At 41.1% G+C, this 18,260-nt stretch overlaps 1 protein-coding gene across 3 annotated transcripts in view; it reads left to right on the top strand.

Moving 5' to 3' along the window:
• pan3 (poly(A) specific ribonuclease subunit PAN3) overlaps nt 1-18,260 on the top strand; it is a 201,037-nt gene that overhangs the window by 34,598 nt on the left and 148,179 nt on the right. For all 3 annotated transcript variants that reach the window (XM_078545380.1, XM_078545378.1, XM_078545379.1), the window contains exon 4: nt 16,399-16,466. In XM_078545380.1, the coding sequence (XP_078401506.1) occupies nt 16,399-16,466 (68 nt within the window). The remainder of the gene's footprint in view (nt 1-16,398; nt 16,467-18,260) is intronic.

Below are 18,260 nucleotides of genomic sequence, written 5' to 3'. Positions count from 1 at the left end.
AAATAACCACAATTAATTTTACTTCTACTGCTTTATTAAATAGCTTTTCTTTCTATTGGCTTTTTTGATTCCTCTCCTTCTATGTTTGAACATGTTGACATTAACTGTTAAGAATTCTAGGTCTTGATTAGTTCCCTCCATACCCATTTCAGCATAATTCATGGCAGTATGCATATCACTCATTTTTCTTTTCATGCCTTGAGCCTGACTTATTAAGGGCAAACCTTAAAGCATTTTCTCTGTGTTAATAGATCAGTTCTGTCCTACAGCTAGCAATTTAAGTCTAACATTGACCTTCTGACTGATATTTTTGGCTGGCATAGATATAAAGTAGAATTCAAAAACTTTGTTAAAGGAAAGTAATCTAGTTGGAAATTCATACCAATAGTATAAGAAGAAAATTAACAAATTCATCTAAAAAGATAATTTGCAGAATAGCATTGCTGATGTTCAGTTAAATGACAGACATTCACCTGGGAATGCACTTCATTTCCAAACAACTTCTGTTTAATATGTGGAAGATTCCTATAGTATCTACTAGCAAAACTTACTTTATGCTCTTTTCCACCCAAATGGCACCTGACCCCCCGCCCCCACCCCACGCACCCCACATTTCATAGCATATAATCAGTTAGACAAATATCCAGATTAGAGATTTTGGGTACTTTGTTTTAGTTTCCCAATTAAGAACTGTAATAGTCTTGTGGTCTTTTATGGTTGCAGCCTGGAATTGCTCTTCATTTTCATTCTCACATTGCTAGTACAGGAAGGGAGAGCTCAGTTTCACCACGCATGGCCCCTCACGATTCATAATTACTACTTTGTGGAAGTTTTCAATGAAATTACTCTTCAGTTTTACCTTGTTTGTTATCATCAGCTTTCTGTCCTGAAACAGTTTTTATTTTTATGCTCAACTTTGTTGTTTAAATCCTGCATTGTAATTTTATATACCAGTACATTTTCTTTGTTGGTCAACTCCAACATCAGAATGACTCTTGTTCTGCTATTAACACACTCTGCTAACTGACCTTTATGCCACTAACAGCTGCCTTAGCCTTTAACGCTATCATTACCACTCTCTTTGTCTTGTCTTTGTCAAGTCTGTCTTCAGCTCCCACCGATCCCTTGTCTCTTGTTTTGCTGCACCTGCTCCATCCCCTCTTTTCAACAGTAAAAAAAAACCCAGCACATTTATACCTTTCAGCTCTGAAGAAGAGTCCTATGGACTCGAAACTTTTACTCTGTTTCTCACCATAGATGTTACAAGACCTGAGTTTTTTCAGCATTTTCTGTTTTTATTTCAGAATTTAAGGTAAACACACCTTGCCAGACATCAGGGCCATAACATCAGGGTTGGTGGGGGGTGGGGTTGGGATTCTGAGTGTAGGTGGAGGGTAGGGGGAAGTGAGATCTGAGTGAAGGTAGATGGGCAAAAAAATGAAACCCTATCCAATCTAACTTAAGATAGCTGAGATTGATACGGGGTGGCAACTCAGCAGTGACAGTTTCTGCCCCAATTTCCTTCCTCTTCACTGCCAGAAAAGCTGAATATCCATCCATAAAATGTGGAAATTTTGGCTGGGCCCAAAAGGATGAGTTAGGTGTATGATCTCAAAATTGAGCTATTATAGACCTGTCAAGGTAAACCCATTGATTTTCTTAATGAAACCACATTTATCAGTGTTAAAAACTTTATTAATGACCATTTTAAGCAATCATTTGACCAACTTTGCTTCTGGCCCCATTTGGGAACGTTTTCTAGATATTGAAACACATCACTAAGCAATATGGCCGTTAATTCAGTGATGTTCGTTCAGCTCTGAGGACAGATCTCAAAGGGTGTGCCATCAGCTCATGTTATCAGAGGGACGTGGCTTCATCAGAAATGTGTCAGGTCACTAGGCCTCCCCAGTCACCTTGTTGATTGATCCGTGCTGCAGCTGGGAAAGCAAGTTCCTGCTGCAATCAACGACAGTGTAGGCATGTAATTTTCAAACAGTCAGCAGCATACACTTCCACTTTGCCACTGACTGTAAGATCCGGGCCACTGATTCCTGCATTTAACTTTGTACATGTGGTTGCTGGAACTTGCTGTCCAATGCCTATGTACATAACACTGTTAGTACCACTGCTATTTCTACTGCAGAATCCAGCCCATTTTGTTAAAGCATGATGTGAAGGTAAGTTGCTGATATTGGAACAAGAGTAACTGAAATAATTTTGAGAGTGAGTTTGAACATTCCCAGTGTCAGTAAGCATTACCCAGCACATTGGCATTCAACTACTGTGCTACCATCGTCAGTATAGCATCTGTCGGTTTTTAATGCTTGCTGATGTTGATCAAAGGTAGTGTTTGTAGACCTGTCTCCTTGCTCATGAGAGAAAAATTATTTGACTTGGAATCTAGTTACTACTGATGCTGTAAATGATGGAACAGGTTGCTGAGCAAGAATACTGCTATTGGACCATTCAAAAAGAAAGCTTCAAGGTCCTTTTATAGCCGTTTAAGAGTTGTATGTTTGTTTTTGATGTTTTGATACCAGTACTACCTGTATCTAAGAACTGTACCTTAAGGAGAACTCTATCCTGGATCTAGTAAGACTAGGTAAGACTCTCCAGTTTGCCAAGTTTTGGTCTGCTGACTACTAATGCAGATATTTCAATTTAATTATTTAGGAAAGTTTACATTTGTTGCAACCAAGTAATATATAATTCCTATAACCATTCAGATGCCCTTCCTCTCCCCATGTTACGCATTTGATATTTTATGTGCAATTTATGAAAAGCCCGTGGTAAAACCTGTGTTCCAGAGATAAAGAAAGTTGGATATATGAAGGGAAGGATGTATAGACTGAGGAGGATGCACCCTTATGTAGAATGTAATTCAACAAAGGTACTGGATTGTGAGCAAATAATGCACCTTAATGATTTAGCCTCGTTAGGTCACCTTGGGGTTTGTAGTTGCTAACGGGTCTGCTGTCCAGGGGTGACTGCTATGCCAAAGAATTTGGCTAAAAATTTAAGATTTTCTTAATCGACCACAGAAAAATTAGTGGAATTAAACTATATTAAGAAATTTCAAGAAAAGTACAAAGTAATCCCGTTTCGGAATATCTCATCCTGTTGTGGGTACAGTCAGGCCTTTTAAATTAAGTTACTGTTTTGTGATAAAGGATGCTTGACATCTCGATTTGTAAGACTTGGATCACGGAGATACCAAGATCCCAGAAATGAAATAAGCTTGGCTAGTATTCCACCTTCATGCAACTATGCTCATTTATTCTAGCAATCTCTCCAGTACTTGCATCATTGTGTTGCTCCTCATTGTCATCATCAGCTATCCCTTGATTAGAGGATGATGTTTACTTAGGATTTTGAGTTTCTGCCATGGGTCTTCATCTGACTGAACAGACCGATTCTCGACCCACAGATCTTTGGACACGTGACGACAAATTTAAGATTGCCAGTATGGTGCATTTGCATGTACTGGAAGCTATATGTATATATTAATACTCAGGGCCTTGTTCTTTGCAGACAGAAAGACCATGTACACACATTGCGCCTGTTTCTGCTAAACAAAATAAGTGACAGCCATGCGCTGGTTCATTCCTCAGGACAATGCCTTGACCAATCAGAGTCAAGCTGCCTGGTTTAAATTTCAAGCAATGCTTGGCAATTAACTGTCAGTCACCATCAACTGCATTCTCCATGGCAACACCTCTACCAATCAGAGTTTGCTTGCCTAACAATTAGCACTGTTCTCATACAGAATAGATTTGTTGTTTCCTTGGATTTTTATTTTTGCAAAATGTCCTGATGAGTGCAAGTTGAAAAGGTTTGACAAAAATGTTTTTTTCAGCAGTATTCAAGTTCTGTATGACCAAACAACTATTTAATCTTTAAGCCATGCACTTAACTCTCTAATCTTATGTACCCCATCCAATTTGCTCATGGCTCAGGTAATAATCCTGAGATTATTACTTTTGAAGTTCTTTTTAATTTAGCCCCTAGCTGCTCATACTCTCTAAGTAGAACCTCTTTCCTAGACCTATCTATGTTGTTCATACCCACATGGACCACAACAACTGGATCGTCCCCTTCCCACTGCAAATTTCTCTCCAGCCCAGATCAGATGCCCTGAATCCTGGCACCGGGCAGACAGCACAGCCTTCTGGACTTGCGCTCTTGGCTGCAGAGAACTGTCTCTATCTGCCTGACCCAGTGCTACTACATCCCTATTAACAGCCCCCCTCCCCCGCCCCCCCAAACCGCACTTGAATGGCATTCTGTACCATGATACCATGCTTAGTTCACTCATCCATCCTGCACCCCTGCTTTCGTCCATATAGGCTGCAAGAAACCTTGAACTTGTTGCCCAGAATTGCAAGGGCTGGGGCTCTTCCACTCTACTTTCTCGATCCCTATACCTGCCTCACTCGCAGCCACACCCTCCTGTCCCTTACCATGGATCATATCAGATGATCTTAACCTAAGGGTGTGGTTGCCTCCTGGAACAAAGTGTCCATGTAACCTTCTCTCTCCCTGATGTGTCGCAGTATCTGCAGCTCAGCCTCCAGCTCAATAACTCTGAGCCAAGAGTCTTACTGGAAATATGTTTGCCTTGGATTCACAGGTGTCCATGAGCTCCCACATTCTGCAGGTGTCACACATCACCTGCCCTGCATCATATAACATTAATTAATTAATGTCCCAAGTCCTGCCTGTGCTCATATTCTTATTATTTCAAAACATGTTCTACTTACTCTGAAATTCCCTAGTTAAGATAAATAGGAAGTACTCACTTGCCAATCTAATAAGCTTTACTAATATTAGTAAACCTTACTACTACAAATAAAACCTTAGAATTACTAAAATTACCTGAGTTTTGAAAGATAATTGAGAAAAATACTCACCAAGCTTGTTTTCCTGTGACGTCGCACTTCAAATTTTCTCAGAACGTGTTTGGTTTGTGCTGGGGCCACGGATTGGATAACGCTTTTAGGTGCTGCTGTCTCCAGACCCCCCTCCTCTTCCTCGTACTTCTAGGTGCTGCTGTCTCCAGGTCCTCCTTTCTCCCATACTTTTCGACGCTGCTGCCTGCCTGTGGGTTCTTATTTCTCCTCTTTTTGATGCTTGTTGCAGCTCTCCCTCTGATGATGGATCACAAATGGATTCTACCACAAGGTTCTAGGGAATAGCCTGGAACATATCAGTGCCATTGTAGATTCATGGTTCAGTTGTAGAAATATTCTTTCCAACGTTGATGGATGACATGGAAGAGAAACATCATCTTGTGAGCAAAGGGGATTTTGTTAATTTAACCTTGGTCTATGGATGGCTCTGGTTGCTTCAAAAAAACTGTGCATGTCATGATGGTCACTATCTTGTTGGACCTCTCTGGCTCTCTCTCCCACCACATGTCCTTTTTCTCCTGATTTTGTCTTTGGGTGTCAGCCTTGAGCTGTTTTAATGCTGCCTTCTTGACTTGTGATCTTGGGTTATTCTGGCAGGCAATGGAGGCTGATCATTTTTGTTCACATATTTCAGCATTGTTTTCATTGAACCAGCCTTGGTTGTGACGATGCTCGAACCCAATGGCCTGGACACAGTGGTCGAGTACTGTTCTGAAACTGAGTTGGTTGTGTGAAGATTTTCCAGATTGGCTGTGAAGCTGCACTTGAAATTCTTCTCTTTGGCCTAGCTGCTTTCGTGCTGAGACATTGATATTCTCCACCTTAAACTTTTGGGTCTTGTGATGTCTTGGTGCTAGGTAGATGTTTATCACAGATTGAGCAAGTTGATGATCTGTAGATTGAGTAGTAAAGACATCACTTAGATCCTTGACCGGAACAATAACATAATTTAGGTACAAATGCTTGGATCTAGGAAGCCTTCGTGTGCTTTTCAATTTGCCCTTCTGGCGGAAGAGGGTGTTTTTTTATAATGAGGCTATGCTGAGCCCACTTTGTCAACAGGAGGGCGCTGTTTACATTGGCTTTTCCCACCCCGTTTTTCCCAGTGGTTCTGCAACAAACGTCGCAGCCACCCCGGGCATTAAAGCCCCCCAGAAAGATGATCTTTTGGGATGGCAGTGGGGACTTAAAGGTCAGGATAGAACTTTTACTTAACATCTTCATCGGGGTCAAACGTCAGGGCATAAGCACTGATAACTATTATTATGTTGTTGGGTTGGACTAGTTGCAATAAATTCTCAAATGCTGCAGGCTGTGAAACACTAACTTTATTGTAACATGTTTACAGTTATAAGAACACTGTACACGAACTTCTGACCATGCTTACTGCCCTCAAGTTCCAGATCACGAGTGTATGCCACTTCCTTCCATGACATCAGACTGTTACGGTTAACCCTTAATGGGATTTAGTCTAACATACTTCATTATACTTCAATAATGGTGGCATATTGGTTAGCTGTAGGTGAAGTGTCATGAGTCTTTCATTTTAAACTTAAATAAGGGCAATTATGAGGGCATGAAAGTAGAGTTAGCTAAAGTGAACTGGCAAATTAGGTTAAGGGATAAGTCAATAGAGATGCAGTGGCAGCCATTTAAGGAGATATTTCAGAATACACAGAATAGATACTCCCCAGTGAGAGAGAAAAATTCCAAGGGGAGGACCCACCATCTGTGGTTAACTAAAATGGTTAAGAATAGTATCAAACTTAAAGAAAAAGCGTATAATTGCGTAAAGATAGGTGGCAGGTCAGAAGATTGGCTAGAATATAAAGAAACAGCAAAGAATGACAAAATGATTAATAAGGAGGGAAAATTAGAGTACGAGAGAAAGCTAGCTAAACATATAAAGACAGATGGTAAGAAGTTCTATAGATATTTTAAAAAAGAAAAGAGTTAACAAAATTAGCATTGGTCTTGTGGAAAGTGAATCTGGGGAATTAATAATATCAAATAAGGAGATGGCAGATGAATTGAACAGGTATTTTGCATCAGTCTTCACTATAGAGGATACAAGTAACATCCCAGAAATAAATCAGGAAATGGAAGGGAGGCAGGAACTCAAATTCTAATCAGCAGGGAAGTGATACTGAGCAAATTGTTGGAGCCGCGGGCTGATAAGTTCCTGGGTCCTGATGGACTTCGTCCTAGGGTCTCAAAAGAAGTGGCTAGTGAGATAGTTGGTGCATTGGTTTTAGTTTTCCAAAATTCTCTAGATCTGGGGAAGGCTCCACTAGATTGGAAAATAGCAAATGTAACTCCTTTATTCCGAAAAGGAGGAAAACAGAAAGCAGGAAACTACAGGCCATTTAGCTTAACACCTGTCATGGGGAAAATGTTAGAAACTATTATTAAAGACATTAAAGCAGGGCCCTTAGAAAAATTCAAGACAATCAGGCAAAAAGGGAAATCATGTTTATTGGAATTTTTTGAAGAAGTAACATGTGCTGTGGATAAAGGGGAACCAATGGATATACTGTGCTTAGATTTCCTGAAGGCATTTGATAAGGTGCCACATCAAAGGTTATTGTGGAAAATAAAAGCTCATGATGTAGAGGGTAACATATCAGCATGGATAGAAGATTGGCCAGCAGTCAGGCAGCAGAGAGTTGGCATTAATGGGTCATATTCAGATTGGCAAGATGTAACGAGTGGTGTGCCACAGGGATCAGTGCTGGGGCCTCAACTTTTTACAATATATATAACTGACTTGGACGAAGGAACTGAAGGAATGGTTGCTAAACTTGCTGATTACACAAAGATAGGTAGGAAAGTAAGTTGTGAAGAGGACATAAGGAGGCTACAAAGGGACATAGGTTATGTGAGTGGGCAAAGATCTGGCAGATGGAGTATAATATGGGAAAATGTGAAATTATCTATTTTGGCAGGAAGAAAAAAAAGCAGCACATTATCTAAATGGTGAGAGTTTGCGGAGCTTTGAGATGCAGAGAGATCTGGGTGTCCCAGTGCATGAATCGCAAAAGGTTAGTATGCAGGTCAGCAAGTAATTAGGAAAGCTAATAGAATGCTATCACTTAATGCAAGAGAGATTAAATGCAGGAGTACAAAGATTATGCTTCAGTTATACAGGGCATTGGTGTGACCACATCTGAAGTACTGTGTACACTATTGGTCTCCCCATTTAAGGAAGGATGTAAATGCATTGGAAAGTGTTCAGAGAAGGTTTACTAGGCTAATGCTAGGATTGGGCGGGTTGTCTGTTTGGTTTGGTTGTAAGTTTGGACAGGCTAGACTTCTATCCGCTGGATTTAGATGAGTAAGAGGTGACTTGATTGAAACATACAAGATCCTTATGGGTCTTGACAGGGTGGATGTGGAAAGGATGTTTCCTCTTTGTGGGAGAATCTAGAACTAGGGGTCACTGTTTAAAAATAAGAGACAGCCCATTGAAGACAGATATGAGGAGAAATTTTTTTTCCCTGAGGTTTGTGAGTCTTTGGAGCTCTCTCCCTTAAATGGCAGTGGAAGCAGAGTCTTTGAATATTTTTAAGGCAGAAGTAGATAGATTCTTGATAAGGGGCGAAAGGTTATCGGGGGTAGGTGAGAATGTGGAGTTGAGGTTACAATCAGGTTAGCCTTGATGTTATTGAATGACGGAACAGGCTCAAGGGGCCGAGTGGTCTACTCATGCTCCTAATTCGTATGTTTGTATTTATATGATTGGAGAGTTCTTGCAGTGCATCCAGCATCCTATTTCAGATGACAGAAACAACTCTGTGGATGCGACATTCACTGGCAGCCTTTCTTATCAGTAGAAAGTGATTTTTTTTAATTCATTCACAGGATGTGGGCTTCGCTGGCTGGGCCAGCATTTATTACCCATTTCTAGTTGCCCTTGAGAAGGTGGTGGTGAGCCTTGAACTGCTGCAGTACATGTGTAGGTACACCCACAGTGCTGTTAGGAAGGGAGTTCCAGGAGTTTGACCCAGTGCCAGAAAAGGAACGGCGATATATTTCCAAGTCAGGATGATGAATGACATGGAGGGGAACTTCCAGGTGGTGGTGTTCCCATGTATTTGCTGCCCTTGTTCTTCTAGATAGTAGTGGTCATCGGTTTGGAAGGTGCTGTCGAAGGAGCCTTGGTGAATTCCTGAAGTGCATCTTGTTGATGGTATACACTACTGCTGCTGTGCATCGGTGGTGGAGGGAGTGAATGTTTGTGGATGTGGTGCCAATCAAGCGGGCTGCTTTGTCCTGGATGGTGTTAAGCTTCTTGGGTGTTGTGGAAGCTGCACTCATCCAGGCAAGTGGGGAGTATTCCATCACACTCCTGACTTTTGCCTTGTAGATGGTGGACAGGCTTTAGGGAGTCAGACGGTGAGTTACTCGTTGAAGGATTCCTAGCCTCTGACCTGCTCTTGTAGCCAAAGTATTTATATGGCTAGTCCAGTTCAGTTTCCGGTCAATGATAACCCCCAGGATGTTGATAGTGGGGGATTCAGTGATGGTTAGATTCTCTCTTGTTGGAGATGCTGATTACCCAGCACTTGTGTGGCACGAATGTTACTTGCTACTTGTTAGCCCAAGCCTGGATAATTGTCCAGGTCTTACTGCATTTGGACATGGACTGCTTCAGTATCTGAGGAGTCGTGAATGGTGTTGATCATTGTGCAATCATCAACGAACATCCCCACTTCTGACCTTATGATGGAAGGGAGATCATTGATGAAACAGCTGAAGATTTGGACCTAGGACTGACGAACTCCTGCAGTGATGTCCTGGAGTTGAGATGACTGACCTCCAACAATCCAACAATCCTTTGCATTGATGTCAAAGGCAGTTGCTCTCACCTCACCTCGGGAGTTCAGCTCTTTTGTCAGTGTTTGAACCAAGGCTGTAATGAGGTCAGGAGTGGCCCTGGTGGAACCCAAATTGGGCGTCAGTGAGCAGCTTGATAGCCTGATGGAGAGTAGACTGTTTGGATTTGTCCTGCTTTTGTGTATGGGACATACCTGGACAATTTTCCACATAGCCAGTGTTGTAGCAGTACTGGAACAGCTTGGCTATTTCTGGAATATTGTCAGGGCCTTTGCAGTACCTTTGTCCATTTCTCGATATCATGTGGAGTGAACCGAATTGGCTGAAGACTGGTATCTGAGATGCTGGAGACTTCCAGAGGAGGCCGAGATGGATCATCCACTTGGCGCTTCTGGCTGAAGATTGTTGCCTTATCTTTTGCACTGCCGTGATGCCATTTAGCACGGTGATAGTGCCACACAGCACGTATCCTTGATGTGCCTGGATGACAGCTTTCCTTCCCTAAAGGGCATGAGTTTTTAACAACAATCGACAATGGTTTCATGATCATCATTGGGCTTTTAATTCCAGATTTTTATTAAATTCAAATTCCACCATCTGCCGTGGCGGGATTCGAACCCGGGTCTCTGGATTACTAGTCCAGTGGCAATACCACTACGCCATCACCTCCCCCATGTCCACTCCTGGCTCAAGATTGTAGCAAATGCCTTATCTTTTGCACTGATGTGTTGGGCTCTTTCATCATTGAGGATGGGGATATTTGTGAAGCTGCCTCCTCCAGTGAGTTGTTTAATTGTCCACCACCATTCATGATTGGCTGTGGCAGGACTGCAGAGCTTAGTTCTGATCCGTTGGTTGTGGGATGGCTTAGCCCTGTCTATCACTTGCTGCTAATGCTGTTTGGCACTCAAGTATTCTTGTGTCATAGCTTCACCAGTTTGACACCTAATCTTTTTTTAGGCATGCTTGGTGCTGCTCCTGCACTCTTCATTGAACCAGGGTTGATCCCTTGGCTTGATGGTAATTGTAGAGTGGGGGATATGTCGGGCCATGATTGTGTTTGACTGCAATTCTGCTGCTGCTGATGGCCCACAGTGCCTCATAGCTGCCCAGTCTTGGAGTTGCTAGACCTGTTCGCAATCTATCCCGTTTAGCACGGTGGTAGTGCCACACAACACAATGGAGGTATCCTCAATGTGAAGGTGGGACTTCATCTCCACAGGGACTGTGCAGTGGTTATTCCTACCGATACTGTCATGGACAGCTGCATCTGCGGCAGGCAGGTTGGTGAGGATGAGGTCAAGTATGTTTTTCCCTTTTGGTTTCTTCACCACCTGCCACAGACCCAGTCTAGCAGCTATGTCCTTTAGGACTCGGCCAGCTCGATTAGTAGTGGTACTACCGAATCACTCTTGGTGATGGACATTGAAGTCCCCCACCCAGAGTACATTCTGCTCCCTTGCCACCCTCAGTGCTTCCTCCAAGTGGGTTAGTGGGTTTCAACATGAAGGACTGATTCATCAACTGATGGAGGACGATACATGGTAATCAGCAGGAGCTTTCCTTGCCCGTGTTTGACCTGATGCCATGAGACTTCATGAGGTCTGGAGTTGGTGTTGAGGACTCCCAGGGTAACTCTCTCACGACTGTATACCATTGTGCTGCCACCTCTGCTGCGTCTGTCCTGCCAGTGGGACAGGGCATGCCTAGGGACGATGTTGGTGGTGTCTGGAACATTATCTGTAAGGTATGATTCCGTGGGAATGACTGTATCAGGCTTGACTAGTCTGTGAGACAGCTCTCCCAATTTTGGCACTAGCCCCCAGATGTTAGTAAGGAGGACTTTGCAGGGTTGATAGACTGAATTTGCAGTTGTCGTTTCTGGTGCCTAGGTTGATGTCGGGTGGTCCGTCCAGCTTCGTTCCATTTTTGAAATGGTTGAAGTGGTTTGATACAACTGAGTGGCTTGCTAGGCTATTTCAGATTCATTTAAGAGTCAACCCCATTGCTGTGGGTCTGGAGTCACATATAGGCCTAACCACCTAAGGACAGCAGATTTCCTTCCCTAAAGGATATTAGTGAGCCAAATGGAGTTTTGCAAGAATCGACAATAGTTTCACGGTCATCATTAGACTTTTAATTCTAGATTTTTTTAATTGAATTTGAATTCCACCATCTGCCATGGCGGGATTCAAAACCATGTTCCCAGAGCATTACCCTGGTTCCTTAGATTATTAGTCCAGCGACGACAACACTATGCCATCACTTGCTTCAGCTGCCACTCTCCAAGAAAGTGGGTCCTACTGAGTATGGCAAAGTCTGTGTGGAACCTTGAGAGCTCAAGCGATACGATTGTCGTACTTCCTTCCAGACAGTCACTCTCAAGGGTTATCCATGAGGTGTTCCTGATGAAGGATCATCATCCACCTGAAATATTAACTGTGTTTCTCTGCACACATGCTGTCCGACCTGCTGAGTTTCCAGCATTTCCAGCATTTTCTGTTTTTATTTCTGATCTCCAGCATCTGCAATATTTTGTTTTCATATTATTTTTTAAATGCTCTTTTATATAATCATTTAGTTTTCCCCTACATTACTGACAAGTCTTTCTGCATACCCTCTCTTGGCCTTTTTTTTTGGTGTCTAGATTGTTTTTTTTCTGAGAGTCTCATTAGCCATAATTTGTTTTAATACGACATCTGCCATCAGTTACACTTGCTCTTGCAGTTAGATTTTTAAATATTTTACGGTGCAAGTTGCTGAAGATGCGAGCTGATAATGGCGCAGCAAGGAAAACAGGACATCTGGGACCCAAATGAACAGGGCAATCAGCTGTGGATGTTCTTAATCAATCAGATTAAAGGACTGTAAACAACACTAGAACTGAGAAGGAAATGAGTAAATTCAATATTGAGTCAAGTAAAGGAGGGAACGATAGAATGGATTGAGAGAAAAAAAAGGCAAAGGAAAAGTAAAATTTTTTTAAATTTAAAATTTGGTATTTCTAAAATGTTCAACATGAATTGAAACCAGAAGGAAAGTGGCACTACATTTAGTCATGGAGTCATTCCAGCACAAATGAAGGCCTTTTGGCCTATGCCAGCTCTCCGTGGAGCAATCCACTCCATTCCCTGTAAATCTGAAAGTTTATTTCCGTTTATTTCCTTCAAGTAGGTATCTAGTTTCCTTTTGGAATCATTGATCATCTCTGCTTCCACCATCCTTGTAGCATGTTCCAGATCATTACCACTTGCTGTGTGTTATGACACAACATGTATGCCAGGTGGACCAAATCCACAAGGGGAAATTTGGCCACGCTATCACAACAGTTTTGCAATTTGTGTTTATTACGAGAAGATTTGTGCACCGAATTCAGAAGTAAGGCGCCCATTAACACTTATAGAGATTTTCAAAATTAAATTAAAACATTTTTTAACAAAAAGATTTCCTACACGTACATAAAATTGCAGTTATTTAATACAAATCCCAAAATTCCTAATTAACCTGACTCCCAACTACACACCTCCTTTAAGGCAACAGTCAAAAATAGATTCTAAATTTAAATAGCAAGCCAGCAAGTTTATCACAGCACTCACTCAACAGTGGAATTCCAAAGGCTTTCTTCCACCTTTGGTTACTGGACATAGCAAACTTCTGCAAAAGTGGCTGGAGGCTTCTGCAAGGCTGTTTTACATGGCCCTCTTAGATCTTACATGGCCCATAACGCAGCCTTCCATTCCTGCTTATATATGCTTCGCACTCTTTAATCTGTAAATTCTATTGTTCTATACGTCTTTGGAAATTTCCTTTCCCCATAATATAAAAGTCTTTAATGCTGCCAATATGGTCAGTGCCTTTGGGGAAAAATAAACACACTGCTTGACCTTGCTTATCTTGTTAGTACTAAACATCCTATCATCCCATTGAAACCCAAACAACTCTTCACTTATTTCCTTCACACCTTATATGCAAATTTCCTTCACACCTTATATGCTAAGTCCTCATCCGTGTTTACTCATTAGCATTTCAAATGCCTTTTACCCCTAACTTCTTTTGATAATTTCAAGCTTGCAGCCTATCTGACTCTAATTCAATTAAATCACACAGATAAAACCATCTATACTTTCACCCATAAACCTATTTTACAATAAACCACAATAGTATAATGAAAAAATGTTAGTTTCATGCCATGCGTAAAAAAAGTTCTTACTCTCAGCCCCCCTATCTGTTACTCAAAATCTTAAATTTGTATCCCCAAGACATTGCACCATCAGCTAATGAGAATTTTTTTCCCAGGTCTGCTTCATCTAAACCGGTCATAATCTTGTATACCGCCATCAAATCTCCCCTCAACCTCTTTTGCTCCAAGGAGAACAAGCCAAGCTTCTCCAGCCTAACCTTGTATTTGAAATTCCCCATACCTGGAACCACTCTGCTAAACCTTCGCTCACTCAAGGACCCTCACATCCTTCCTAACTTTTAGTGACCAGAACTGGATGCAGTACTGTAGTTGTACCCTAACCAGAGCTTTATACAACAAAAACAAAAATACCTGGAAAAACTCAGCAGGTCTGACAGCATCTGTGGAGAGGAATACAGTTGATGTTTGAAGTCCGTATGACCCTTCATCAGGCTGAGCATAACTTTTGTTACTCATTACTACTATTTATGAAGCCCAAGATTCCATATGCTTTCCTAACCACTCCCTCAATATACCCTGCCACCTTCAAAGATCTATGCACATACACTCCGAGTTCCTCTGCCCCACTTTTTAGAACTGTGCCATTAAGTCTATATTTCCTCTCCCTATTCCTTCTGCCAGAATGCAGCATCTCTCACTTCTTTGTATTAAATTCTATCTGCCACTTGTATCTATGTCCTTTTACAGTTTATTTGTATCATCTACACTGTTTGCCACTCCTCCAAGTTTGGTATTAACAGCAAATTTTGAAATTTTATCCTGTATTCCAATATCCAAGTCCTTTATATATAATCAGAAAAAGCAGTAGTCATAGCTCTGGGCCTTGGGGAACTCCACTGTCTACCATTCTGCAGTCCGAAAGAAAACATTTACCACAACTCACTATTTTCTGACCTTCAGCCAATTTTTTTATCCAAGCTGACACTGATCCTCCTATTTCATGAGCCTCAATTTTGTTAACCAGCATTTGTGATATCTTGTCAAATGTTTTCTTAAAATCTGTACGGACAATATCCACTGCATTCCCTTCATCAACCTTCTCTGTTACTTCATCAAGAAATTTAATTAGATTAGTCAAGTGCAATCCATGCTGGCTATCCTTTATTTATGCAAACCTTTCCAAGTGCCTGTTGACTTTTTCCCCCAATTATTGTTTCTTAAACCGTACCCATGAGAGATGTTAAACTGATTGTCCTGCAGTTAAACAGGACTGTTCTTACGTCCTCCCTTGAATACGGGTGTCATATTTGCAAATCTCCAATCCTCTGGCACCTCCCTTGTATCTAGAGAAGATTGGAAGATTATGGCAAGATTTCTGCTATCTCTACCCCCACTTGCTTTAGCAACCTGGGATGCAAGCCATCCGGACTGGGCAACCTATCCACTCTGTGTAGCCAGCCTTTCCAATACATTCTGTCTCAATTTTCATTCCACCTATTACCTCTACCATCTCTGCTTCTACAAATATTTTGTCAGCATCCTTGACGTAACCACTGATACAAAGTGCTCATTAAGTATTCTAACCTTACCCTGCACTCCTATGCATATATTACCCTCTTTCTCCCTAATAGGACCCACTTTGCCTCTTGTCACCTACTTACTATTTACATGCCAGTGGAAAATCTGGGTTCCCTTTTATATTGAATGCTACTCCATTCTCATATTCCCTCTGCCTGTCTTATTTTGATTTTCACTTCTCCTCTCCATTTATTGTATTTGACCTGGTTCTTCCTTGAAGAATACATCTGACATGCATGATCACCCTCTTTTTTTGTTTCATCACATTCGCTATTTCCTTCATCATTCAAGGAACTTTGATTCCCCTGTCTTCCACACTTGTTGAAATGTACCTAGCCTGTGCTTGAAGCATCTCCTCCTTAAAGATCACTCATTGTTCAGTTACAGTTTTCCCTGTCAGTCTTTGTAATAATTAAATTTTAGTGCAAGAGTGGTTGGTTAGCAGTAACAGAATTGTGTCGTCAAAATGATACTTGTGCTTGACATGACAAATACTGGAAATTTGCATCATTCAATGCATTTCAATGATGTGAGAGTTTTGTGAACATTGCGGTGGAAAGGCGCAAACCGGGTAGCATCTTTTGGATATTCGCGTTTAACCTGTGCATCTGACACTTTCTGGAAGTTGCTGTACCATTTACACACAAATAATGGTGAATGTCAAAGGCAAAATACTAGGGATGCTGGAAATCTGAAACAAAAACAAAAAATGCTGGAAAAACTCAGCAGAAGAGTCATACGGACTTGTCTTTCTCTCCACAGATGCTGTCGGACCTGCTGAGTTTTTCCAGCATTTTTTGCTTTTGTAATGGTGAATGTCATTGGACTCTGTTATTTTGACAGCAAATTCTGGCTCAATATAATTGAGAAAATAATGGGAATACTAATTGGTCTTTAACCTATGAATTAATACTTAAACTTATTTTGCAGATCAACTAAATTTACCCGCCTCATTGTTCAGTGAATTCTCCGGCCTCAGCATTTCTCAACGGAGAAAGGTAGGTAGTTGACTACATTTTTAACTGCAGCTGTATTTAATTTGGTCTTTTTCTTGCATTTCTGCCCCTCACTGTGTAGCTATCCCAAAAGATAATTACTCCTTCTCCTGAGCCTTTTTGGCAGAGGAGGAGGGGAATTATGAGAGTTACACCCTTTCCATCAAGAAGATGAATGAGGAAAATCCGCTGGTGTTTATTTTACAGGAACAATTTACTTTAAATTGTTCTGTTTAAAACTCAAAATAAATGTTCACAGGTGATTATTTGTTTAGGTAGGGGGAAGCAAAAGATGGGTAAATTTTGAAAAGAGAACAAGGCATGAATCCAATTCAAATTATGGCATAAATTATCTCACTAAAATTGCAACTGTCATTCTGAGCTGTGATACTGAATTATATTTTTAGTACTATGTGATATATTTTAATAGGTTTTTGCTTTGTTTTGACTCAATAATCATTAATATTCATTTTCATGATGCAGTTATACTTGTAAAATATATTGATGATTTCTCTCTTGACCATGGCTCTCAGCAGTGTTTATTTCTTGAACTCCAAGCACCTTTTATTAATTCCTCCTCTTTCAGTGTGGACAGCCCTAATAGTGTGTTGTCTATCTTTGTTGGAACTGAAAGAACCAAAATTGAATGAAGATGCTTAATGCTTTTCAAATAATATGATCTTGGGATTGAGGTATTTATTGTAGCTTAATTTTTGGGCTGTGATGCTGTCTGAGTTTCCTTGATCAGATTACTACTGCTTTTTAACCCCCCCCCTATTCTCTATTAGATCAATGCATCATGTCCATAGTTTATGCATAAATTATCATAGAAGCTCATGAAATCTATTCTGATAATTATGGTGTAAGCCAATATAACATGTTTTTAACATTTCTAAATAACGTATATAATTTACAGCAAATATCAGTCTTGTACATGACAGTTTGGATCTATTAAATTTTATCTCTCTCTGCGTTCTGGTAACTGAGTTAATTTGATTATTTGTCACATTAGCTTGGTTTTAAGTCCAGGTTGCATCTTTGCTGCAACCAACAAAGGAAAAGAAGAGCTTTCAGTTTTCACATTAAATGTTTTAATGTTCTTCTAAATGTGAAGTAACACTTGAAAGATACTCCTCTCAGTGTCAGCCATAGCTCAGTGGGTAGCACTCTCAGCTCTGAGTCAGAGGATTCAAATCCCTCTCCTTGAGCACAAAATTCTAGGCTGACACTCCAATGCAACACTGGAGGGATTTTTTTTCTATTCTATCTTATCTATCTATCCATATCTATCATCTTCAGTTTATTGTTATTTCCACTTGGGTGCAAATTGGCACTAGTGAATGGAAGCTGCCTGTCCCCATCTGTGTGTAGGAGTGATGCAAGCTGATGACCAAAGTGTTTCAATGGAAGAGGAAGTACTGAAGAAATTTTGAAAGCTTCTTCCACAGTCTTAACATATGGTCATATTGTTTTTAGACATCACTCCAGAACTCATTAAAACCTTGGTGCAAACCCAGACAAAAGAGCTGAATTCCAGAAGTGAGCCGAGAGTGACTGCTGTTGACACCAAGGCAGTATTTGACCGAGTGCGGCATTGAGAAGCCCTGGTAAAATTAAAGTCAACGGGAATCGGGGAAACGCCTTCACTGCTTCGAGTCATACCTAGCACAAAGGAAAATGCCTGTGGTTGTTGGAGGTCAATCATCTCAACCCCAAGACATCGCTACTGAAGTACCTAAGGGTGGTGACCTCAGCCTAACACCTTCAGATGCTTCATCAGTGACCTTCCCTCCGTCA

This window comes from Cetorhinus maximus, chromosome 7 (assembly GCF_964194155.1).
Source record: "Cetorhinus maximus chromosome 7, sCetMax3.hap1.1, whole genome shotgun sequence".
Classification (NCBI taxonomy): domain Eukaryota; kingdom Metazoa; phylum Chordata; class Chondrichthyes; order Lamniformes; family Cetorhinidae; genus Cetorhinus; species Cetorhinus maximus.
Note: the sequence above shows the minus strand (reverse complement) of the source record. Positions and strands in the feature narration are given on the sequence as shown.